The 27,112-nt window shown below is 37.3% G+C and overlaps 1 protein-coding gene across 4 annotated transcripts in view; it reads left to right on the top strand.

Moving 5' to 3' along the window:
- The window catches only part of MYO16 (myosin XVI), a 505,283-nt gene that overhangs the window by 342,032 nt on the left and 136,139 nt on the right, over positions 1 to 27,112 (top strand). For all 4 annotated transcript variants that reach the window (XM_084879972.1, XM_084879970.1, XM_084879971.1 and 1 more), the window contains 4 exons: positions 11,611 to 11,686; positions 16,454 to 16,626; positions 18,986 to 19,066; positions 19,332 to 19,537. In XM_084879972.1, the coding sequence (XP_084736098.1) occupies positions 11,611 to 11,686; positions 16,454 to 16,626; positions 18,986 to 19,066; positions 19,332 to 19,537 (536 nt within the window). The remainder of the gene's footprint in view (positions 1 to 11,610; positions 11,687 to 16,453; positions 16,627 to 18,985; positions 19,067 to 19,331; positions 19,538 to 27,112) is intronic.

The raw sequence follows: 27,112 nt of genomic DNA, 5'->3' as shown, positions 1-27,112 counted from the left end.
TCAGCTTATTTTAATAGTCCCCTAAAATTAACTGTGTTAGTATAACATAAGCAGTAATTACCAATAAAGGGATGAATGGATATTTTTATTTAAAGATGTACTAACTGCCACTGTTTCATTTGTCTTCTTGTTTCTCTGATAACACTGATCGAAATTAAATGTGATTATTTTGATCCACCTTGTTAGTAATAGACCTGAAGCAATGATGGCTGCTTTCTTTACCAACTGCTCACAAACCATTGTTTTACCTTTTAGCTTAGCTCTCCTTGCTAGAAGAATAAACTGTGCCTTCTCCTTAAAAAAAAATCAGATCTTGCAGATCATTTTAACACACTTGTTCTTCATGTACCTGGTAGTTGAACAAGCACAACGCGGGGGATGTAATCAAGATTCAATTTCATTTTTGGCTCACACTACTTTTTAAAAATACATTCAGCAGGGACCGTCCTCTTCTCTCTTCTTATAACTAGATAAAAACACAGGCAGCTCCAGTGATATTTTTCTAGTCATAGCAAGTTCTTTATTTGCTTTCATAGGCTCTCATGAACCCAATCCAGTAATTGTTGTCCTATGTAATAATCAGAACTGAAGAATAACTGAAGTTAAGTTCCCTCATGTATCAACCAGAGAGGAGGCACTGTGCAGTGGCCTCAGGCATTCTGATTTCTTTATTTTCTCCTGTTGACTTGTATCGTCACAACATGGCTTTACACACACTGCATATGCCTTTCGGTGTTTAGGGCTAACTCTCACTTGGGTGCTTTCATGGGTAGTGAGACCCTCCTCCCCTGGGAACTTTTGTCTTGGGGATGCCAATCTCCTGGGTGGCTGCTCCCCGACTGCCTTGATTTCTAGTGTTCATTCCACACTCTCTTCTCTGGACTCCATTATTCCCAAAAGCCCCATGTGTCCTCTTGGGCATGGGTAGCGTGGACCAAAATCGTAACAGTGTTCTTCGTAGTTCATCAGAAACATCTTATGTTCTGTGCTCTCCTCTTCTAAGTGGAACACAGCTCATCCCACTGCAGTAGGGGCTGTTTCTTCCCTCCCCATCAGTGTTATACATTTTTATCTCTGATGTATGTGTTTTTTTTACATTTTTTATTGGGGTGACATTGGTTAATAAAATTATATAGATTTCAGGTGTACAATTCTATAATACATCATATGTATATTCTATTGTGTGATCACCACTCTAAGTCATGTCTCCTTTAATTACTCCCCCTTTACCTTCTTCTACCTCCCTTAGCTGCCCCCCTCTTGTCCCCACTTTCTCTCTGATAATCACCATACTGTTGTGTGTGTATGAGGTTTCTTTTTGTTTTACTTTGTTTTTGCTTACTCCCTTCAACTTTTTTTTTCAGTTGGAAAACATTATGCTAATAATCCATATTAAAGAATAAACCAGTCAGAGGAAGACAAGTACCCTATAATTTCACTCATATGTGGAATCTCATGAACAAAGTAAACTAACAAACAAACTAGAAACAGACTTATAGATAGAGAACAGACTGACACATGCCAAAGGGGAGTGGAGGTGCAGGTATGGGAATAATGGAGCTGTTTCTTCACTCCTGCTGTCCGGCCCATCCTTGCCCTTTGTGCTTCTTAATGGGGATCAAGCACCAGTTTGCAATGTCTTTCTAACTGATGGGACAATGTCAAATATAAGAAGTATCTCATGAAGCTGTCTTCCTCTTGGCTTAGGAGACGAGGGCAGAAATGGAATAAAAGTACTTATGGCCATATTTGCATGCTACATAAAGCAGTCACTATTGTGAACTCAACTTGGTGTGAGAGCATTAGATAATAGATGAACATATTGAGACATAGAGAAATCAAATACATTAGCAGATAGATAAAAAGATGATAGAGAGGTAGATAGATAGATAGATAGATAGATAGATAGATAGTAGATATATAGATGACAGGTAGATAGAGATGGATGGATACACATACATATAAATCAAATACCAGTACTACCAAAAACATATGTTAGAACCCATGCTATAATCTGAGATATCCTGAAATATGCCTAAATCATCATTGAACTTGGTTTTGTTAGGGAAATTAACTTTCAGCATTTCAATCGCATGCAAATATTGATTTGCATATCAGAAATAGATTATGTGATATTGGAATTAGCAAATTGGTTTATCCTTATAATATATTGACTTAAAAGGTAGAGTGTGCATGCTGTGGAAAAGTATCTCATTCTAATGTGGTGTTTTATCTGGAAACAATGGCTAATCTCTTAGCAGGTAACAAGAAGAGAGAAAGAAAATTAAGGCATATGAAGTTTAAATAGTGCATCTAAATGATGTCACAAAAAGCTCTCCATCTCTCACTCAGGCAATTTTCTGTTTGCTTCTAGATTCTGCCTGAATGAAGAATTGAAGAGTTGTAATATTTATGTTTCTAGCCTGGTGCTCAATGCTCTATTGTTTCCATTTCTCCTTTCTCTGACTTGTAAGGCCATGCGTCCCAGCAAGCATGCTGAGATCCATTCTGTTCTCTCTGCAAGATTCATTTATAGGCTTAGATGATATCTCCTTCCACACTCAGTCTTTCTAGAATGAATACTTTTTATCACTTTGTCTCTATCCATCAGCCCTTCTAGTCCCTGCATCATTCTCTTTGCTTTCTTTGATACCTTCAAGACCTTGTTATCTTTCTTCAGGTGTTTTGAGAACAATGATAAATAGGAGCTGTGGAGCAGGCAGAAGCGTCTGAGCTGTCAGCAGCAAGGCAGGATTAGAAAAAAGAAGAAATTGGGGCCCAGCCCTGGTGGCTCAGTGGTTAGCGTGAGCCTGTGTAACAGGGGGTCGTGGTTTGATTCCCAGTCAGAGCACATGTCTGGGTTGCAGGCTCAATTCCCCAGCCAATCAATGGCTCTCTCTCATCATTGATATTTCTCTCTCTTTCTCTCTCTCTTTCTCTCTCTCTCTCTCTCTCAAAGCAATAAAAATGTATATATTTTTTTTAAAAAAAGGAAAAGAAATTGGGAATGGTAAAGACTGGCCAGGTACTAGCCTGAAAAAGAAACTGTGCCAAATTTTCAATAAGAAAAAGATTACAGGGAATAGTTACACAGGAAAAGTTGAGGAGAAAGACAGGGGACAGTGAGGTGTGTCCCCAGTGGAAACAGCCACCTCCTCTCTGGCTGGAGAGAAAAAGGGAGGAGGTAGCGTTACTGGCCTGGGAGCCAAAGAGAGTGGGAGCCAGAACCTTGGTAGCCTGTCCCAGAAACACCGGGGCCACGAACAGTGGGCTGTAGGAAGAGGATGGAGCCAGTGTTTGTTGGGAGGAAGAGAATTCCAAAGGTTTTTACCCTAGTCCTGCTCACCAATCTGCCAGGGCCCCAGTGGCAGCCCAACATGGAAGGCTAGGTGACATACCACAGAGCAGACAAGGACGTGGATTTGCCAGAGAGTAAATGGTGAATGTAACAGGGAAAGGCATTACCAAGCATGACATGCGATGAAGTCCAATTCTTTTTAAAGTGCATTCTTAGACAAAATAGATTAGATAGGTAGGGAGAGAGAGAGAGAGAGAGAGAGAGAGAGAGAGAGAGAGAGAGAACGAAAGAGAGAGAGAGAGAGGAGGAAATAAATAGGCTATCTCTGGAAAAACGAATTAGAGGTAAATTTTATTTGACAATTTCCAGTAGTTTCCAAATTTTATAAGTGAACACACATTACATTGTATGAAATATATTTAAAAGATCAGTCCTAGCTATTTTTCTTGATTATTTCCAAATGTAGTGTTTTAACCCTGATTGAATGAAGACTATTATATTTATTAAATTTTGCTATTAACCACATCAAAGGCAGTTTGATAATCTACATAGATGCAGCCACTTATGTCCATTTAGTATGTGCATATATAACCTGTTCTAATCCCCTAAAAGTAATTTATTTTATTGATGGTCTATGGTAATAAAATAATTGAAGTTTAGTGTGAACTGGCCCCAGTTCAACTTTCTATTGAATAAATAAAGTGAGGCACAGGGAAGCTGAGTGACTACTCATGCTTCCATAGTTAATTAGTGCAGCTTGTGTTCTGTGTGTTTTTAAGCCGGTAGGTGGAAACCAGAACACAAACCCTTCTTCATAACCCTTAGGCCATGGTCCCTTCTACTTTAGTACACTCTCATTCGCCTTATTTTCCCCAGACTTCCAACACTTTATATGACTTATGCAGGGCACCACAGTAACAAGGTTTTTTTGTTTTTGTTTTTTGTTTTGTTTTTTTAATACTGGCTTCTATTGCTGAGGTCTTAGATAAAAGTATTTGAACATTCTTTATATCCATTTACAAAATGTTAACTATCCTAAGGGTGGGGGAGTTTAGCCTGAGTATATTTATACTGTAGCCTCATTTTAAACTTACCAACAATTTGAAAATATGCTGTTATCTGCTCTATTCATTGTTCCATTTCTCAAATACGCAGAAAACATTGATCCTCTGCGAACTCTGACCCTGGGCTCCCTTATCCTCTGCCAGCATCACCTAGGAGGCCAGACTTCACAGAGCATAAGTCGCTGGTACCTGGAGCCATGATTCTCAAGCTTGCAGGAGCTCAGAATCAATAAGAGAACAAGTTAAAAATGCAGGCTCCTTGGCTCCAGCCCCATAAGTGACTGTTAGAGGTCCGGGTGAGGTCTAAATGGTGTGCATGGTTATTAAGCACCAGCGAATGTTTCCCGACAGGGAGTCTGTGAAGCACATTTTCAGAAACACTGAAGGTATGAGCCACAGAGAAGGTGCTCAGTTTAGCACAGGCTCCAGCGTCTCCCATTGCTCTCCTGCCGTGGACCAGGCTCCCGGCCAGAGGTTGGGACCTCAGATATGGGAGCACACCAAGCCCCAGCTCTTCATCAAGGTCGAAGAAGCCAAAGGCTCTTGCTTTCAACTTGGGGAATTAAAACCAGGGATGGTGCATAGAGCCATTGAAGCAGAGCACTCTCACCTTTGGGTATTTTCATTTCTTTGGTGATTAGCTAAGCCTGAGCCAGACAGCCTTCATGAAGAAAGAAAATGCATGTGGTTTGGCATTTCATAACTTTTCTTTCCATTGTGGACCCAGGAAATGGGGTACCTTACGGAATTGTAATTCCCAGCCATGGTGAACATTTTATACTCCCTTTTCGTACAGAGCTAACACAATTTATCTTCTAATTATATTTATTGCAGTCCCAGAGTGTTACAGTGAGTCCTTCCAAAAAAGCAGCATGCTTCCCTGCTCCCTCGTTTATACTGCACTCTTCACCGGGCATGCACGCTCAAGCATTTAGACACGTACCGCTCAAGGCTGAAACATAAGCAAATTGCTAAATTTCCTTTGGACTCATTTTATTGAGCAGAATCATTCCCAAGGAAATCTTTGAATACATGACAATTTCCTTAGATTTGTATTCGGCTGCATGCATATAAATTCTGCCATTCCATGCATGAGGGGCGCTGTCACTTCCAGCAGGAATCCTATCATCCAACCCCTTCAGATGAAGAAAACATAAAGACAGAGCAGAAAAGGAAAGAATTGAACCAGGTCTCGATCTTTGGTGACTTTCATGTTTTTTCTTCTTTCCTCCCTCACATCACAAAACAGCAAGAACAGGGCTGTGAGCAGAGCAGCTGTCCGGAATGACCTAGAAAGGTCTCGGCTTCAAACCTGCTTCCTGCTGCTCCAGCAGCACCTGTGTGTTCCTCCACCCCACTCTCCCCACCCAAAATGGCTCAGCTGAGAGGATAGACCTATTCTCATGACATGGCAGACTCACCAAGATATAAAGGATTTCTAGGATACATAAAGTTCCTCTTGGTGGTTTCCATTTCATAAAAACCTCTCTGCCCATGCAGCTAGGCTTTGGGGTTCATTTCCCTGTGCATTGCCCAGGCACTCAGGGGCTTCGTCTCACTGCTTTAAAGCTTATCCCTGTAATTATTGCCTCTCCTGCCTTCTAGAAGCCACTGGTATCTGTGAGATCCAGAGGCTGAAGGTGATGTACTTAGATTCTCAGGAAGACTTGCTTTATTTGGAATCTGTAGTGCAAGAATGTATTTTGACTGATACAATTATAGGCACAGGATGAGAGTCTCCTTTGTGTATAAGCAGCCCATTGAGAAGCCTCAAAGATAGGGGGCATAGATGCTCCATGAGTCCTTCTCAAGTCCATCATGTAAAAAAAAAATCTCATAAGGTCTGGGAGAAAAGTGCAGGTGAGAAGTAGAAGCAGGTATGAGGGATATTAGGAGAAAACGATAGGTATTATGCAAAGCTAAGTACTGACAAACTTCTTCATTTATCTCAAGGTCATCTTGAGATGTCGGGGGTGGGTTGGCATTACCTTCCATATTCTGTAGATGAGAAGCTAGGAAGTCCTAGTGTCTTGATCAGGCTGGGTACTAGGCTGGACGTGCAGAGGAGGAGGGCTGACAATCTTTTCCCAAGGAGTGGAGCCTTGGAAAAAGGACTTGGCCTTGGCAGCTGGAAAAGCTGGAAAGGAAATTCCTAAATGGTAAGGCAGGAGTAATGTTAAGAGAGGAATTTTGGAGCAGAGTGGCAGGAAGTGAGGAGAAAGTACAATGGGAAGCACCTGGAACTGTGCCAATAAATCAAAAGATTTCATTAGGTAACGTGGCTATCTCCCCCCTGGATAGTGAGGATTTATCAGAAATTGGACATGAGTGACCACTGAATTAGAGTTTTGGTTTTCTATTCCCAGCTTTTTATCAAAGTTTACTTCAAGTTCTTGTGTTCATTTAAAACAAAAAGAAAGCATGTGCCGAAACCGGTTTGGCTCAGTGGATAGAGCGTCGGTCTGCAGACTGAAAGGTCCCAGGTTTGATTCTGGTCAAGGGCATGTACCTTGGTTGCAGGCACATCCCTGGTAGGGGACATGCAGGAGGCAGCTGATCAATGTTTCTGTCTCATCGATGTTTCTAGCTCTCTATCCCTCTCCCTTCCTCTCTGTAAAAAATCAATAAAATATATTTTTTTAAAAAAGAAAGCATGTGAGTTACCAGAGATCAGATTACATTTTTTTTTTAAAGCCAAGGCCCCCTCATTTGCTATCCATTTTTTTTAAAAAGTGAAAACAATTAAAAAATACCTTCCAGTGACATTTATTCAAATTGCAGCTTTCCTTTTAGTGTGTATGATTTTGAAATGCTTAGGCAGATGTCAGGTTTCAGTATTTTGCTAAGTTTTTGAATCTGTACTGTGTTCCCACCTCACCCCCATGGTTAAAGGATGTCATTGGAGGGTCAGTGGGGTATCGGGACTTTCTCCACTGCCCAGAGGTAACCCAGCCACAGCTCCTCTCTCCCCTCACATAGTTGGTGGAGTCCACTTAGTAAACAAAGAAGCACATCTACCCTTACCTCCAGCTCACCCTGCAGCCAGAAGTGTGGCTAGAGTCCCAGGGGAGATCCAGAGCTCCCAGGCCTGCCCACCAGTAGTGAGAGTCCCCTCTTCTGTTATGTCAGAGGAGGTTGAGTGGGGAAGCTATGCTTCTCCCTCCCAGCAGTCCCAGGCTCTGCCTTCCTTCTCCAAATGAGTGGGGTTTTGGGGAGCCAGTGGAAACAAAGGTTAAGTTGAAAACTACAACACCCTCCTCCAGGCAAGTGACCCACATCTTCCTAGGAAAGCATCAGGAACATGGAAGAACTCAACAACACCGTCAGCCAAGAGGACCTACTTTGCTATAGGACACTTAAAACAACAAAAGCAGAATATGCATTCTTTTAAAGTGCCCATGAAACATATATCAAAAAAGACCATATGCTGGACCATAAGTCAAAACTAAATGAACTCAGAAGGAGCAGAATTATACAGAATGCATCTGCCTGCCACAGTGCAATCAAAATAGAAATCAATAACAGAAAGATAACCAGAAAATCACCAAATACTTGGAAACTAAGCATTACCCTTCTGTATAATCCATAGATAAAAAAAAGTAATTTGCAAGGGAATGAAAAAAAAAGTAGATAGGAATGAAAAAGAAAATGCAAGAATCAAATTTGTGAAACGTGGCTAAAACAGGTTGAGAAGAAAATTTATAGCACTAAATGCATATATTAGAAAAGAGGATAGTCTCAAATCATAATCAACTCCCACCTTAACATCCTAGGAAAAGGAGAAACAAATACACTGAAAAACAAACAAACAAACAAACAAAAAAACAGAAGGCAGTCACAAAAAGCAGAAATCAATAGAACAATAAATAGAAATCTTTTTAAAAGACAGAGAAAATCAATAAAACACAGATCTGGTTCTTTTAAAATAACCACAAAAATGACAAACAGCTAGTAAGAATGACAAAATGAGAAAAGATACAAGTTGCTAATATCAGGAATAAGATAGGAAGTATCACTGCAAACTGTAGACACTGCAGAGATTTAAAAGATTAAAAAGGAATTACAATAAGCTGTTATATGTAAATTTAACAATTTAGATGAAAAGGACCTATTCCTTAAAAAACACAAACTACCTCAGTTTACCCAATATTAACTGCACAATTTTAATAGCTCAATACCCATCAGGGAAATGAATTTGTAATTTAACTTACCTTAACAGGAAGGCTCCAGTCCCAGATGGTTACATTGAACATTTCCCTCAAATATTTAAAGGAAAATGAACACTAACTTTACATAATATTTTCTAGAAAAATATAAGAGAGAACTCTCCTCAATTAATTTTATGAAGCTACTATTACCCTGATATCAAAGGTATCTAAGACAAAGATAGCATATACACCCACAAAAGAAAAAGTAAACTGAAGATCACTGTCCATCATGATACAAATGCAAAATACTTTTAAATACTAGCAAATATAATTCAACAATATGTTAAAAATTATTCACCATTAATAATTAATGTTTCCCTGGGGATATAAAGCTGGTTCTATATTTGAAAATCAATCAAGATAATCTACCATATTAACTGGCTAAAGAAGACAAAAAATAACATAATTATATAAATAGATGTGGGAAAAGGATTTGATAAAGTTAACATTCACTCATGATAAAAAAAAAACACATTAAAAAATATAGGAATAGAGGAGCCAACCTCAATTTGATAAACAGCATCTACCAGCATCTTACAGTTAACCTTATATTCAATGGTAAAAGACTGTGTTTAACTCATAAGATCAGAAACAAGGCAAGGATATCTGCTCTCACTTTTGTTATTAAACATATTGCTGAAAGGCATAGTACTCTAAGGCAAGAAATGAAATAAAAGACATATTGAAAAGGAAAAAAGAAATTGTATTTGTAGATAACATGATTGTCTATATGAAAAATCTCAATATATATATATATATATTTTTTTTTCTTTTTTTTTCTGGAACTAATAAATGAGCTCCTCAAAGTCAAAAGATACAATATAAACATTTCTATACTAGAGGCCTGGTGCATGAATTCATGCACGGGTGGGTTCCCTTGACCTGGCTGGTTATCAGGCCGATCGGGGGCCATCTCGCCCAGTCCCATTTGGGGCTGATCAGGGCTGGCTGGCTGGCTGGGAGGGGGTGGTGGTGTTAGTGGGGATGGTGGGGGAGGAACCATGGGAGGTTGGCCATCCACAGGAGGTTAACTGTGGGAGCACACTGACCACCAGGGGGAAGTTCCTGCATTGAGTGTCTGCTTCCTGGTGGTCAATGTGCATCATAGTGACTGGTCAACCAGTCATAATGGTCACTTAGGCTTTTAGATAGATAGATAGATGATAGATAGATAGATAGATAGATAGATAGATAGATACTAGTAATGGACAGTAAATTAAAATATAATATTGATAATCACTCATAAAAATGCAAGTAGATGTAAATCTAACAAAGCATGAGATCTATATGCTAAAAAGCACAAAATGTGGATGCAAAAAAATCAAAGATCTAAATAAAAGGAGATACATGTCATACTTGTGGATTTGAGGACAACACAATAAATAGTCAACTTACTAATAATATAGTAATAGTTCTCCCCAAATTGCTATAGGAATTTAATGTAATCCCTATCAAAATCATGTGAAATTTTGTTTAGATCAATTGATATAGTGAATATCATTCTAAAATTTATATGGAAGTATGAAGAAAGTAGAATAGTTAAAACAACTCTTATAAAGGAGAATAATGTGGGAGGAATTAGTCTACTTAATTTAAAGTCATATTATAAATTAATCAAGATGGAGGTGAAGAAATAGGCACATAGGTCAATGGAACAGATTAAAGAATGGAGAAATAGATTCATACAGATGTGTTCAGCTAATTTTAGGCAGGTGAGTGTACCCATAAATTGTCAACATGGGTGATCAAGGCAATTATGTGAATGTCCTGAATGTTTAGCTCATTAATGTTAATATTATGGTTGTGATGGTTTTCTAGGATGTTATCATTGGAAGAATTGGGTAGAGTTCACAACTGAATTGTTTCTTACACCTGAATGTGTATCTGCAAGGCTCATTTGGGATAATTTGGCTTTTTTCTATATTTCTCTTACTAGACACATAGACTCTTTCTCATGGATTCTTTTCTATTTGGTCCCCTCTTGCTCCAAATAAGACAGTCCTCTCAGATCTGTCTAGTTAAAATCCCCTAACAGTCTGGTGATTATTGTCTTTATTGACCTAACCATTCATACTCACTTATGGGCAATGTGCCATTCACCCTGGATGGTGTGGCTCAGTAGTTGAGTGTAGACATATGAACCAGGAGGAATTTGATTCCCAATCAGGAACATGCCCTGTGGGTTATAGGCTTGATCTCCAGTGTGGGACATGCAGGAGGCAGCCTATGAGATTCGCTCTCATCACTGATGTTTCTACCTCTCTCTCTCTCCTTTCCTCTCTGAAATCAATAAAAATGCATTTTTTTTAAAGAGGTGGTATTCATTCCTTACTTCAGTCCTGACCTACCATGAGAAAGGACAGCCTATGGCACTGATAAGCCTTCTGGCTGGGTTGATTTCTCAAGACCACATTGGAGTTTATGCTTAGCTGGGATTGGGAGAGCCAATAAAACCATGTCTCGTAAGAGACCCAAGTCTCCCAGGCCAGACTGGAATACCAATGAAAGCAGACAATTAAGTCATTTAAGTGTATTTAGAAGTAAACTTCCTTGAATAATCCCGACATTATTGTTTCATATGTTTTCTTCATTTTAAAGACTTCAGATTAATGGTGTAAATAATCTGAAAGGACCCTTTTAATAAAAAGACTTTGAATTTATCAAACTGAAATCACACTTCCTTTTCAAGACAAGAAGTCTTTCCACTTGGTTAGTGAGTTTTCTGCACAGGTTAGAGGCCTGACTAGTAAGAATAAAGGGGACTCTATGAATGAATGTGAGTCATCACCGTTTTCTCTTAAACTAATGATGAGAGGAGAGCTTTGCAAATTAGAACAGAGAGGTGTCCCTTGTGTAATGTGCAGGATGACAGCACACAGGTGAGCACTTTGAACCTGCATGTAATGTGAACTCTAAGACCTGCAGGCGCTTCTTTTATGAATAACTTTAAACCTCCCCTGAATCAAGTTATTCTTTAAAAGGAATTATTCTTGTGGTCATGTTTCATCATGAATAATTATGCCATTTTCTTTTATCCTAGGTAATGTATGACATTGTTGGAGCAATTGGAAAAAATAAAGACTCCCTTTCACAGAATCTTTCATTTGTAATGAAAAGTAAGTTTTTCCCTTCCTATGGTTAAAATACCCCCACATTTCTTAGTTCTCTGAACATTGTTCTATAAAACATGCCGCCAGCTAAAGGATAATTTAAATTATTTTACATCCCAATGCCCAGAATCATAAAGAATGGATCTTTCTGCACTATACATTGGTTACAATTTAATCTGGAGCCTAGTAAAAACCATAATTTAACTAAGCTTTTAGCAGATAGAAATATAAAGCACCTTTAACACTCTAGTGTTATGAATATAAAAAAGCTCTTCTGTGAAGACTAATAAAGATGAATATGGCTTCCAAAGTTATTTAGGACACAGCGGGGTGAATTCCATTACTTAAGACAATTCTGAAACACACATAAGGGGTAGTTTATTCTTATGTAATTCTTATAAAGAACTAATGCTCACAATGTAGAATAAGCACACAAATTTATATGTGCACATACACATACATATACACACATATCAATATACATTTATAGGTTCCATCTACCTTCTGAACCTTAGTACTTTGTATATGTATATCTATAATTCTATATACTATACATAAAGCTATATTCTACACACACACACACACACACACACACACACACACACACACACACACATATATATATATATATATGTCAATAAATATTTCTAACTCCTCTAGTAATTATTTTCTGAATAGCAGTTCTGCAGTGATTCGCACTTTTCTAATAACCTTTTCAATGAATTAAAGCATATCATCTTTTGTGCTTTCAGTTGCTCTGAATGAGATAGTCATTTATCTTTCCTAGGGAAAAAAGCACATGATAGTCTTTCATGAAATAAGGGGCTGCCTTTGAGCTGGTCGTAAGACATCCTATCACTTCTGGTTTGAGGAACATATTTGCTGAAAGCCAGACAGCACAGTTACAATATATTGTTTTACACAAGGGATTACTCTGCTTGCCTCTTAGAACTTAGGGTTTATGTGAGTTCATTGAAATACTGAGACTAATGATAACATATGGACTTTGAATAATATTTCATAGAAGGAAGAAATTGTAAAAAAAAAAAATAACAGTCCTATTGATTATCATTGGAAATGTCTTAGTGTTTTTCAATAATTGAACTTTCATTTTTAACATACTTTCATTTAACCCACACATCCTACAAAGTTCTTATATACAGAATGTTTTCCTGTTGGTGCGATGACTTTTTCTTTATTTTTATATTTTCTGGTCATTGAATATATATTTAGAATGAGTATATGATGGCTAGTGATATTGCAATTCTCCTTATTTTAATAGAGTACCAACATTTTAAAGCCATTCCTTTGTGTAAACTTGCTAAAATTTCCAAGAGAAAAACTAGTGATTCTTGTTTTATTCTAAACACTTTAGGATTTAGGCACATTGAAAAGAAAGAATTCACAGAGTGCTCTTAGATATTTATGCAAGACATGGCAACATTTTCCTGAAAGGGTCAGAAAATAAATACCATAGACTTTGCAATTCATAAGCTCTCTGTTAAACTCTGCTGTTACATGAAGAAAGCAGCCCTAGACAATACAGATAGATATGGCATGTTCCATGAAACTTTATTGACCAAAATAAGAAGTAGGCCAGATGTGGCCAATGAGTCATAGTTGCACATCCATTCTATCACATGAATAAAAGATGTATGATTATTTTATCAATCTGTGAAATGTTTTAACATCTTGCACTATTTATATGTGGTTACATTCATACATAGACTTGCAATAAATATAAATAATTTTATTTAAGTGGACCATGGTATTATATACTTATTAATTAATTTTATTCTGAAATATTTTAAACTTAAAGAAAGTTACAAAATTAGTTCAAAGATCTCCCATATGTCCTTATTCCATATTTTTTTCATTTCCTTTCTTTTAATATTTTTCTCTCTACCATTCTTCTTCTTTTTTCTCCTTCTTTCCTTTCTCCCTTCCTCCATCCCTTCCTTCCTTCTTTTATTTTTTCTTTCCTTCCTTCCCTTTGTGTGTGTTATGTACATATATTTTTTATTCATTTGAGATTAAGTCACATGCATCTTTATGCCTAAAACTCTGGTATGTATCTTAAGATCAAGAGTACTATATAGCATCAGTAAATTCTCAGAATATGTAACATTGATACAATAATAGTAATGTCTAATTATGAGCTCCTATAAAACTTTATCCATTATCCTTGATCACTTTTGAAGATGGCATACTTCAGGTTTTTGTGTGTGTTTTTTTTTTAAATCAAAAGTCATTGTTTGTTTTTTTTTTGATAAGTAATTTGTAAGGAAGCACTTTGAGACACTAAATATTCTTGTCCTCATCCAACTTCCACCAGTTAGTTTTGCATAAATGAATGCTTCTTACTTAAATGAATGATTTCTCTATGGTTGCAAGATTATGGTTTTCTAACCCATTTTTTCCCATCAACAATAAATTTTACTATAAGAACTCATCTTTCTGATTAATTCATTATCAATATAAACTCATAAATTTTTGTCTCTTTTAAAACTGTTATTGATGTAATATTGGTTGATAACATTCTATAAATTTCAGGTGTACAACATTGTACTTTGGTATTTGTATACTCTGTTATATGCTCACTACCAAAAGTGTAGTTTCTTCCTGACTCCCTTATTTTACTCAATGAATCATAATCCATTACTATTACTATTTTGATGCTGAAATTGCCAACATGTAACCAGTGAGAGCCTCCTATGTCCTTTTGACAGGTTCTTATAATTTTAGCACTTCCTTGCATGTTTTTTCCCCCAAGATGTTCCAGGTTTTTCTCCCATCCCTCAGATGTAGAATCAGCCATGTGTCCACGAAGCCTTAATCTACTTTAGAGGAAAAGAATATTTATTCTTAAACATGAAGGTCTGGGGGCCTTGTGAACTCATTTTTATTGTGGTGTCACGGCTTTTTTGCCCTTTGAGAACTACAGAATTTAAGATATAGATATAGACAATATATCAATTTATAAAAATACTAGAGGCCTGGTGCACGATTTGTGCGCTGGCAGGATCCCTCATTCTTGCCTGTGCCCTCTTGCAATCTGGGACCCCTCCGGGGGATGTCAAACAGCTGGTTTCCAGTGGATCCCTGCAGGTCAGGCTGAGGTACCCCACCAGTGCATGAATGCATGTACCAGGCCTCTAGTATGCATAGAAGATATTTGGTTAGCCTATTTCCACCTTCCCCTCTCCCCGCTTCCCTCTGAGATTAATCAATCTGTTCCATGTTTCCATGCCTGTGCATTGAGCATCTGCCTCCTGGTGGTCAGTGTGCATCATAGTTACTAGTCAAATGATCACTTAGGCTTATATATATATATATATATATATATATATATATATATATATATATATATGTAGCTATAAAACTACATATTAAAGTCATGAATTTATGCTATTACCTCTAATTTTAATATAACACCATAGGGCTTCTTTTTACCTTCTTGCATTCCATGATCATGTCATCCCTCTCTGGACAGTTCTCCCTAGTTGCCTATTTGTTTATTCACTGAGTGACTTTGCACTGAGTGCATTGCTAATAAATATGTTAGCTGGACAAGCAAAATAATATGGCTGTAGAAAAGGTAAAATGGCATTGGTACAAAATATTGCTAACTGTCTGATGGGCTGAGCAATATCCTAAATTATTTATGCACATTATTTCACATTTTAATCTTATGGCAAACCTCAAAATAGGTATTGTCATGGCCAGTTTAAAGAAAAGGAAACTAAAGCTTAAAAACCTGCCTATATGTAAATAGAGATAACGCAAGAAAAATGCCTTCTAGATCCTTAAACACCATATACAGTTTTGAAAACACTGTTTGAATTTATAGCCAAAAATCCATTCATCATGGCCCCAGTTTCTTTCTGAGACGTGAAGAAAGGAATGTGAGCCCGGCATTATTATAATTTCTATAACATAACATCCAATACTTATCAGCATAGGCTTTTTATTTTTAGTGTACTTTTCAATTACAGTTTACATTCAATATTATTTTGTATTAGTTTCAGGTGTTCAGTACAGTGGTTAGATAATCATATACTTTACAAATTGTCCCAGTACCACCTGGTAATTTACATAGTTATTACAATTGTATTGACTATATTCCCTATTTATATGTGAATCTACAAAACTAACTAAATGAATAAACCAAATTGAAATAGACTCAGAGACATAGAACAACAGACTGATGCTTGCCAGAGGGGAGAGGTGTGGGGGCACTGAGTAAAAAAGGTGAAGGGATTCAGGCATATGGATTGGCAGTTACCAAATAGTCCCATATGTACTACATCTAGCTCTGAGACAACTTAGATTCTTGGGAAGCTTGTTCCTAGGTAGTTACTCTCCTGCAATGGAAGTTCCTGAGAGAATCTATGTCTCCATGACTTTGGCAAGTACCTCAAAGCCCCTTAGGATTGATCAGGTAAGATTCTGCTCAGACAGCTAAGACAGTAGTGACAATTAGAGAGTGAGGGGTCAAACACTCAGGTGGAGAATTGGGAAACATGGATCAGGACTCCTGGCCAAGGGCACAGGAGGTCAAACTTTGTCAAATAGCATAATGCATAATGTGGAAAAGAAAATAGAGGCAAAGGGAAAAATGGAGTCTTCAATTACATCTTCCACTCTGAACATGTTACTAGATGAAGGACTTGGATGAACATGTTACTAGGTGAAGGACTTGGATGAGGAGTAAGTAAAATGTAAATCACAATTTTAATGCCACCTTACAATATTCATTTATTTATTTCCTAGCTAGTGAAAATGTCGTGATCAATCACTTGTTCCAGTCGAAACTGTCACAAACAGGATCCCTTCTATCTTCCTATCCTTTTAAATTCAGAGGACATAAATCTGCCCTGCTCAATAAGAAAATGACAGTTTCTTCAACTATCGGAGAAAACAGGAATTATCTAGAACTTAGTAAGGTAGGAATTTTGTGATTGTTGTTTGGTTGTTTTTAAGTTTGCTTAAAACATTTGCTTTTTTTTTTTTTTTTAAGAAAGCACAATTATAAATAATAAGGGAAATAAATTGATATTTTAATTTTTAAAAATTAAGTGAAAGAATGCCTATATGAAGTATAAACATCAGAAAGAGGGACCAGTATAGGAAAGTATTTTCCAGTAATAATTCAGTAGCAAATACAGTATTTGTAATTGTGTTGGTTGTCTGTGCAACATCCTATTTATGTTTCATCTCTATGACTGTCTCTGTGATGAATGGGAAGTAACTTCATGGATAGTAGGCTAAGAGAGAATTAACTTAGCTACTTTACTCTGTTGACATTAATTACTTCAGAGGTTTTAAGTCTCTGCACATAAATTGCAGTTTGTCACAGATACAGTGTCTTTTTCAGGGGCTAGAATGTTTTCACTGCATATTTTGTAGACACTTAACTTATTTTTTTATTATAATATTTTTTAATGTGTATTTCTCTCATACAAGTGTGGCTGTACTTACAACATAATGGTTCAAACTATTTGTGAAATAGAACTACAAATTCAGTAGAGTTTTTTGTGTTGTTTTTTTTTAACTGAAATGTCTTCAGTTTAAAATTCAGTGTGGCCCAGTTTGTTTTGCTTGCCTCTACCAAAACCATAAAAGATGAGAAATATGATTGGGAAGGTGTCCAGGATAATTATTTTTAGATACTCAGTTGTAGCTTGCTGGAATGCATTTTAGCTTACCAATTAAAATGAACGCATAATTAAAATTAGCTCTATTTTAGAAGAGTGGCAGAAATGTGTATAACATATTAGAAATGTGTGTGTGTGTGTGTGTGTGTGTGTGTGTGTGTGTGTGGTTCCTAGGCCTGAGATTTAGGGATCCTTTGATATAACTATATGATCACAGGAATTCAATCTCACTGAATACAACAGTGGCATCTTTTACATAAAAAAGACAAAGATTTATTCTTTATAAGGAAGATCTCTATCCCTGAGGGTTTCATTGAACCTGCTGGCCCTTCCTTTCTCAGTCATCCTGGAAATCAAGAACAAGAAATCACCACACACCTCTAAATTGTAATTTTTAACCTTAATTATTAAACATTACCAGGCATAGATGCCATTAGTCTTTTCCCTAAAGGAATATAGAGGAGAGATAATTCATAGCAGTTCCTCCACCCAGAAAGGGAAATTGACTGTTCAATTTCAAGGGGTGGAGATTTATTTATTACGGTTATTTCTTAAGTGTTCTATTCCTCTCTTCTGTCCAAACTGCCCTCATCCCTGCACGTTCTCCCCTGTGACTGGCAGGGTAGGTAGGTGTCAGCCAATTCTTTAACTGGTCATCACACTGGGCTTCCTGTTTGTAGGGAAAAGTTGATCCTGGACCAGTCGCTTTATTTGACAGTCCCCCATCAATCAGTGATAATTAATAATTTCTGTTTGACAGTTCATCTTAATGGAAGGAAAGGAGCTATTGCCATGGTAGCATAGCACCAAATTGAAAAGACGGTTATTAGAATTTTTTTTTTCTTGTATAAAGATCTATTTAAAGATAAATGATTTTGGATCACTAGATATGTTGGCTTGAGTCTGTATGATTTTGTGAACTGTAAAGGTACATTAGTGGTTGAGACTCCTTTTAGACCCTGGTAGAATTTAATTAATTTCCTTGTGCCCTTTATTTCTTCATTCCCCCTGGCTTTTAAAAAATCTCCATTATGATTTAATCTTTGCTACACATGATTTTTTTTTCTTTTAAGAGGTGTATATAATTACTTATCAAAGATAATAGTCTATTGTTCTTTTTCACAGCCAGGCAAATGTTTTGTAGTTTAAAAAGAAGAAAAGGAAGGGTAAGAAGAAAAAAAAAAGGGTGAGAAACAAATCATAGTCAGTCTTAAGGAAGCAAACCAGTGGTTGTGAAAACATCAAATCTTTGTAACATAAATAGTATTATTTTTTCTCTACAGTCAGCGACATTTCATGATAAATGTGGACAGTTAGTAATACAACTAGTAAAAATACCAAGATGAGTTTACTCTACTGGCAAGTGAATCTGGATCTATATTTAATTTCTGATTAAAGTAGGTGCAGGATACTTACAGCCACATATATGAAGGGTTGGTAGTAATGGTTGTTATTTTACATGTAGTTTCCCATTTCCCCAATATATGGCAACATTATAGAAAATCATTTGATACTGATTTTTAAAGTCTGTTTTAAACATATTTCTGCCTGTCAGAGAATTTACATGGATGAGAGAGTTAATTTTCTTCTTCTAAATGGAATTTAGTAAACTAAATTTGCTCACCTTTTCTTTGTGTTTTCTTTATAGTTATTGAAAAAGAAAGGAACTTCTACTTTTCTTCAAAGACTGGAACGAGGAGGTCCAGTCACTGTTGCATCACAACTCAGGGTTAGTGATGTTTTCTGATTCTCAAACCTAAATTTTGATCATATCAACTGTAGAGGGTTTACATAGAATTCCCCTCCTTCATTTTCGACCACTTGAGTACCTTCACACACACACACACACACACACACACACACACACACACACACACACAATGAGTGAAGGCATAACTTTTAAAGTCCTGATTGAAGATAAAGATTTTTATTTAAAAACTGCTTTATCTTTTGTTGTCTTTGAAGAATCAGTTTGGTTTTACTTCTCTCCTTAGAAATCTCTAACGGATATTATTGGAAAACTTCAGAAGTGCACTCCACACTTTATTCATTGCATCAAGCCCAATAACTCAAAGCTGCCAGATACCTTTGATAATTTTTACGTGTCTGCTCAGCTACAATATATTGGGGTCCTGGCGATGGTGAAGATCATCCGATACGGATACCCTGTTCGCCTGTCCTTTGCAGATTGCCTGTCAAGGTAAATTTTGTTCCTGAAACATTGTGTTCACTGTTCAGTGGCGCATACTGACCATATTGCAGTGAGGTCTTCTGATCTTTTGCTTTATTATGGCGTTGCTTTTATTATTAATTTTCTCCTATCCAGAAGAAACAAAATGCTCTGGGAAATAAGGAAACACACTGATAAAGCTAATATAAAAAGTTGCTAAACTCTGACACCTTGGAAATCATTTTCATGTTCTCTTAAGTATGTGGAGTTCATTGGATTTAAAGATTTACAAAATTATCGCCTGTAATGTTTACATAAGGGTTATTACTTGAAGTAAGAAAATATATATGTGATTATTTCTTTTTTTATATTTATGAACAAAACATTTTTAGATTGGGAGCTGATAAAACATGTATGGGCCAAATTTAGATCATCACCTATTTTTGAAAATAAAGTTTTATTAAAACAGCTTTATTAAACAGATGAAAATGTCTGCTTTTAAGGAATCAATAAAAGGGGGGCAGACAAAATGAAAACCAAAAAGTATTTGTTAATCCTGTATAAAAAGATGAAATTTTAAAATAGTTTTGATATAAGATAGTAATAACAATATAAGAATATTGTTATTTAAGGTCGCAAACTAACTGTACAATAGTGTATGGAAAATATTCTTAATAAACCATTCATTTAAGAAAATATATTTTGAGAATTTTGTTGACCAGAAATTCAATTTGAGTCACTAATCTGAAGAAGCTGCTAAACTTAAATCAATAAGTTGGAAATATTTAGCTCAGAACAAAGGGCATAATATTTATGACTAAAACCCTATGTTCAATTTCTTTAACACTTGTTTTTTCAGAAGAAAGAAGTAGCATTTCTTCATTGTGTGTTTTGGTAAATTTCACAATGACACAGAGAGGCAGATAAAAATCATATGAGTTTTCTTCAGCTATCCTTTTTTTTTTTAGAAAAAAAAACTGATGGAATATCTGCAGAAGAAAAGATAAAATTGGCCACATGTCATGATAAATTATTTGGGGAATGAATATGTTTAACCTGCAGATTTATATTTCAGATTGACAAAATATCTGTGAGTTAAAACTTTAAAGATGCTTATCAACAAGTAAATAGACACACTGTCTCCTCTTTATAGGGAAGAACTACAATGTATTTCCCACACATAATAGTTTGGGTATTCAAAGTAATCCTTCCCACTTGTTGAAGTACAAGTAGTTTTTGGATTCATGAGTTTAAAAATCTCCTACCAAACAAGTATAGATTTCCAAATTCACCCCATACCTTCCACACGGCAATCAATACAGAGGAAAACCCAAGGACCTCTTGGTTTGTCTTGTGGTGAGGGATAAGGTGTATGACCTGCTAGTAGCATATGATATCAGAGGGTCACAGGCCTTGGTAAATGGAAGTTTGGGCGGCAAAAGTAACTCCTGTCCCAAACATTGCTGAGAACTCCTCCCCAACATTATTGTCCATGAGAATCACTCTGGGCTTGTTAAAACAGATTCCAGGGCAGCACCCCCGAGTTTCCCACTCAGTAGGCCTAGGTGAGGCTGTGAAATTCTCATTTCTAATGGTGGTACTGACATTGCTGATATGTGAACAAGCCTTTGAGAACCACTGGCCTAGAATACCTAGTCATCTGGGGCTATGTCTTTGTTCTGTTTCTGTGTTGTTGCTTGTTTATTTCTTTGTTTTTTCCCAGCCGAGAGCTGAACGTATGTGAATGCCTTGATAATCAAAGTGAACTTTTTGAGACTGCAAAATCTCAATAATTTATTAAATTATTAATTGAAATCTGCAATTTTTTCAATATTCCCTAGTGATCTGTATCCACTTGGAGTTTGAGAAACACTGCTGATGGATTTCTATATTGGATATAAAATAGGATTAATCTAACTCTGTGAAATTTTTTAAAAGTATATTTAATGAATTTGTTTTTTGTTTCTTTACTTTGTTAAAGTGTCCTAGAATCACGTAATCAAAGGTTTGCATTAAAGGCCCCCTTAGTGTTTCTCTAGTATAACCTTTGTTAGCTGTACAAGGCTTTATTTTGTTTTTACTGTTGACACTCTTATAGATGTCCCCCACTTCCACTCATGTTTGCCTACCTCCATTCAGCCCCTTCTTCCCCCCACCCCACACACACACACCCCTGTGGCCATCACCACACTATTGTCTGTATCCAGAAGCTATACATATATATTCTTTGGCTATTCTCTTCACCTTCTTTCATCTAGCCCCCCTCCCCTCTGACACCTGTCAGTCTGTTCCATATATTCATACCTCTGGTTCTATTTTGTTCCTCAGTTTCTTTTGTTCATTAGATTCTGCAGATCATTGAGATCATGTGGTATTTGTCTCTCTCTGAATGGCTGATTTCTCTTGACTATTTCAGAAATCAGTTATTTTGATTGCCCTATTCTCTGAGAAAAGGGTAGAGAAAATGGCTGTGTGGGAAGAAGTGTGGGGGGGGTGGGGTACAATATTATATATCATAATGATTAGAAAATTAGTTTTATCTTTATTTTATTTTTTAAATCTATTTTTACATATACACTCTATAAAAATTCATTTCTATTAAAATAGCATATTCAGTGAGTGTCTTTTCTTTATATACATATTGTTCTTGTTATACTATGATTCTAAGCAGGGACCATCTCTTATTTAGTCATAATTCCTGTGCATTTTTGGTGTTTAATCAATGTTTTCAGAATGAACCTGACCTTGAAGATTACTGGTTGTTCAATTTGAAGCACTGTTTCTGCATAACAGAGACCATAGCTGTACTTTATTTGTTTAAAAGAGCAGTGCAGATGGGAAATTATATTTTTTGGAAATTGTTGCATTTCTTTAGACAGCCCCTTATTTAAAAGGCAATGTGATGTCTAATTATTATCTTTATTTGCAATGACATATCAATAGAAATTGCATTATTAATTTATTTAAATTGAAAGTTGTCATCATTTATCTTAAATTAAGGATGCCAGCCTGGAATATTATCACAAAAATGCCAATAAATAGAGAGAATATGTTTCCATAGAACTTGAATAAAACATAATCCACATCCTGTCACATCAGGAAATAACATGATTTATTATTCAGAAAAAGCATCAGAACTTTGAAGTCCCCCCAGGCTATCAAGCATCATTATATATAAAAAGCCCAGGGGTGCAATTTAATAGAAAATTGTAGTTGCCAAACTATCAGACAACAGAATGTATTTTTCTTATGTAAAGTATTTATTTTCTATTCATAGTATCCTGTCTTAACTGTTAGAGAATAAAGTCCTGTCCAAACAAATGACTTTGTTTAGTATACAAAAAGGAATGTGGTTACAAAAAAAAAATGGACAAATGTGAAAACGATGTCCAGTTTTGAAGCAAACACCTACTTATATGCACAGCATTTATTGTTTCTGCTATCCAACATGATAATAAATGTGGACAGTGGACATTCCAGTAGACTCTGTAAGTGCTCATGATTATATTTCAAATTTTCTCCCTGGTATCTGGGCTTTAATTACCGTTCATCATTCTGAGTCTTCCTAATTGAAAGTGGAGAATTGTTTTAGCTGAGAGGGTTCTGTTTTGATTAAGTGTAGAAGTATGTGTGTTCAATTTTTTCCTGATAGTGTCAGAAGCTTCCTAGGGGAATGATAAAGATATAAGATCCTGTCTCTTGTGTCAGGAAACTTCACAGGTTTGGATATATGAGGAAGAAGAAAAGGAGCAACAGAACTGAATTATTATATATTAATCATGGTACGTAAAATTACATATTGCTTGGACTGAATTGTGTCCCCCTTCCCCCCATTTATATGTTGAAACTCTAATCCCCAATGTGACTATATTAGGAGATGGGGCCATAAGGAGGTAATCCTACCTAATAAAGAGGGAATATACTAATTGACCCTCACACTGTTGCAAAGATGGTGGCACCCACAGCCAATAAGGAGGGAATATGCTAATTGACTGCCACACCTTCAAAGATGGCAGCATCCACAGCCACAAGATGGCGGAGCCCCATCCCCTCAGTCTCACTGAGGTGGCAGGCACATGGCAAAGCTGGGCCTGCTCTGGAGTCCCCCAGCCCCCTCAGCCTCCCAGCTGCCCAGGGTGGGTCTGAGGTGTAGACAAGACTCAGATGGTGGCTGCCCAGCTGCCTGGGGCCTTCCAAGGCTCAAGTAACCAGGGCTGGCCGAGGCTTGCACTGCCAGCAGTGGCAGCAGCAGAGGTGTGATGGGGGTGTCGCCTTTCCCTGATCACCGGGTTGCCTCCCACCTCCCACCCCTGAGGGTTCCTAGACTGTGAGATGGGGCAGGCCTGGCTGAGGGATCCCTCCCAACTCCAGTGCTTAAGTTTTCATGCACTAGGCCTCTAGTTAATACTAATGAGATAAAAAAAGTGAATCAAGTTCTTATATGGTATATGATACTCCCTATTTCCCATTGGTTAATGGCAATCATTTGGCCAAGGTTAGCATCATTAGGGAGGAAAAGTATCAGGAGGTACCACCAAACATAAAGAGTGGGAAAGTGCAATTTTCTGGCTCACTTGTCTGTTGCTATATGACAGACTATCCCAAAATTTAGTGGCATAAAAATAGCAATCTACTATTTCTCCCAGTTGTATGGGTTAACTGAACTTAGTGGGCAGTTCTTGTCTGAGGTCTTCCTGACAGTTGCTGGTATATGGCAGAAGAGTTTGATGTTAGCTGAAGAGGTCAGTGGGGCTGGATGTACAAGGCAGCTTCTACCCTGGTGTATCTTGTGCTTTAGTGTTCCTCTGTGTAGCCTCTCTCTCTGCCAGAATGTCCTGGACTTTTTTCCTTATGGCTATCAGTTCTAAAGGGCAAGAATAGAAACTTGCAGCCCTCTTAAAAACTGCGCATGGGACTAGTATAGCATCACTGGCTCTGTGCTCTATTGGTCAAAGCAATTGCAGAGGAGCCCAAATCCTTCCAGTGATAAGGAAGCAATTGACAGTGGCCAACTTTGAGACAAGCTGACACATCTTAAAGGAAGAACATGCAAGTAATAGGGAACAATAAAAAGATCTCCACGGCCATGCCTATACATATGAATGATATTATTTTCGTATCTCACCAGGAAGTGTACTAGTATGTGAGTTTGATGTATTGAATAATAGAATACCATTTAACCCCCCCCTCTCCCCCCTCAAATTATAGAACTGTGGGAAAGAATCATGGGTGAATGCTGAAGAAATGGTTTTGAGAAGTTCTTAAAGGTATGGTACCTTGCCCCTTACGTGGTGCTGTACCATTCTTTACCAAAGCTCTCTTTAGTAGCCCATATTCTTGTGACATTAAAATTACCATGGCTTCTCAATGAGTCATATGTATCTCCACTCTTCTCAGGGTGCTAACACTCCAAATGGTCATCCTCTCCTGGGTGGTAAGCTTCTAGGGGTCATGTCCATCATTCATCTACGGGCTTGTTTATGGTTGGCAGCAGGGAGTAGGACAACATCATTACAGGGAGAAGTTGACCCTTTAATGAGGTGAACTTATTTGGAAAAGACAGAAGGACTTGCCCAGTGAAAGCAACACAAGGGTTGCTATTATGCTTGGCACGGCGAGGGTGCATGATCTGTGTTTTGAGATTGTTACTGGATAAGATCCCTGTAAGAAATAGTCTGAATCATGTAGCTTGTTTAAATGACACAGTTGTTGCTGAAAGGTCAAGCTGTGAAAGAACACAGCTGTGATTAAATTGGGTGTGGGGAGACGGATGAAAGAGGGCACACTTCAGCTTATTGGATTAAACTAATGGGCAGCGGCTGCCCAGCAAAGCAGAATCATCAGTCACAGATAGGGGTTGGAATCTTCCACAGGTTTTTTTCTGGTTACATGGAAGTGAGGCCAGCTACTACCACTACAGCTTTAATGGAAATGTGAATTAATAAGTTCAGGAGCTATTAAAATATCCTAAAGGCTTTAATTGGCAAAGGGTACATTTTCTTCAGGATAATTTTGCCAAATCTAAGTTTCTGTTAAAACGCTTCTGCAGGATTGGCTGATTGTCTAAAGTTTTAATGACATTTAGGAAAAAAAGACTTACTACTTTTTAATGGGATATAAAATAGGAGAGAGGTATAAGTAATAGATTCCAGAAGTCATTTCAACTTAAACATAATGAAGTATACCTTTATAGAGAATTTGTCACAGTGATCAGTAGATTATGAATCATAAATCCCCTCATCATCTACTCTGGGAACTGCAAACTTTTTCCATAAAGGGCCACATAGTAATTCTAGGCTTATAAGATATAAAGATCTTGATGCAGCTACTCAACTCTGCCTTGTGGAAGAAAGCAGCCATATACAGTGTATAAATTAATGGGTAAGCTAGTGTTCTAGTAAACATTGACATAATCAGAAGGTGGACAATCTTAATCCCAGAGCAGATAACCCCTTATCTAGTCTCTTTCACCGATTTTCTGATAGAGTCAGGAAAACAAATTCCATAAAAAAAGGACAAATAATGAGAGATGACATTTATGCTTCCTTTGTACCTTCATAATGAAATTAGGTCCTTATTTATAATCTAATGAGCTATATGATCTCTCATAACAACATTCATTCATTCATCATTTACCTCTGCATTATTTTTTTTTGTTCACTCTTATTTTATACAAGCACCAGAGGCTCAGTGCACGAAATTCAAGCACTGGAGGAGGGGGGTGTTCCTCAGCCCCACCTGCACCCTCTCCAATCTGGGAACTCTAGAAACTCATGGATTGGTTGTCTCCCACATGCCTTGGGATTGGGCCTAAATGGGCAGTCAGACATCCTTTTCACAATCCAGGTCTGCTGGCTCTCAACTGCTCACCTGCCTACCTGCCTGATTGCCCCTAACTGATTATGTCTGCCAGCCTGATCACCCCTTAAACATTGACACCTAACTGCTCTCTTCTGCTGGCCCGATTACCCCTAACTGCTCTCTCCTGCCAGCCTGGTTTCCCCTAACTGTCCTCCCCTGCAGACCAGGTCATCCCTAACTATCCTTCCCTACAGGCCTGGTTTCCCCCAACTGCCCTCCCCTGCATTCCTAGTTGTCCCCAACTGCCCTCCCCTGCTAGCCATCTTGTGGTGGCCATCTTTTGTCCACATGGGGGCAGCCATTTTGTGTGTTGGAGTGATGGTCAATTTGCATATCACTTCTTTATTATATAGGATTTTTTTCTGAGTAAAAATGTCATTATGACTTGGAAAAGCACTGAAACCAGAAATAGCAATATGAGCATCATCATTGAGCATCATTATGTACCCACTGTGGGTCAAACTCTAAATCTATACTTTATACCTATTCTATTCCTCATAATAACCTTTGGAAGGAACTGCTCTCATCATAAAGATATTAGTTATTATGTAATAAATGCTAGAGCTTTTATTTGAATTTGCCTTAAATAACATGTATCAGTACAAACTAAGCACTGACTACTTCTCTGAACTCTGTAAATGTTATCTCATTTAGTCCTTTTTTTAAAATCCTCATTCAAGGATATTGTTTCCATTAATTTTTAGAGAGAGTGGAACAGAGTGGGAGAGACAGAGAGAAACACAA

The sequence above is a fragment of the Pipistrellus hanaki genome, assembly GCF_964339955.1.
Source record: "Pipistrellus hanaki genome assembly, chromosome: 3".
Taxonomy (NCBI): Eukaryota; Metazoa; Chordata; class Mammalia; order Chiroptera; family Vespertilionidae; genus Pipistrellus; species Pipistrellus hanaki.
This window is presented reverse-complemented; position numbering and strand designations above follow the sequence as displayed.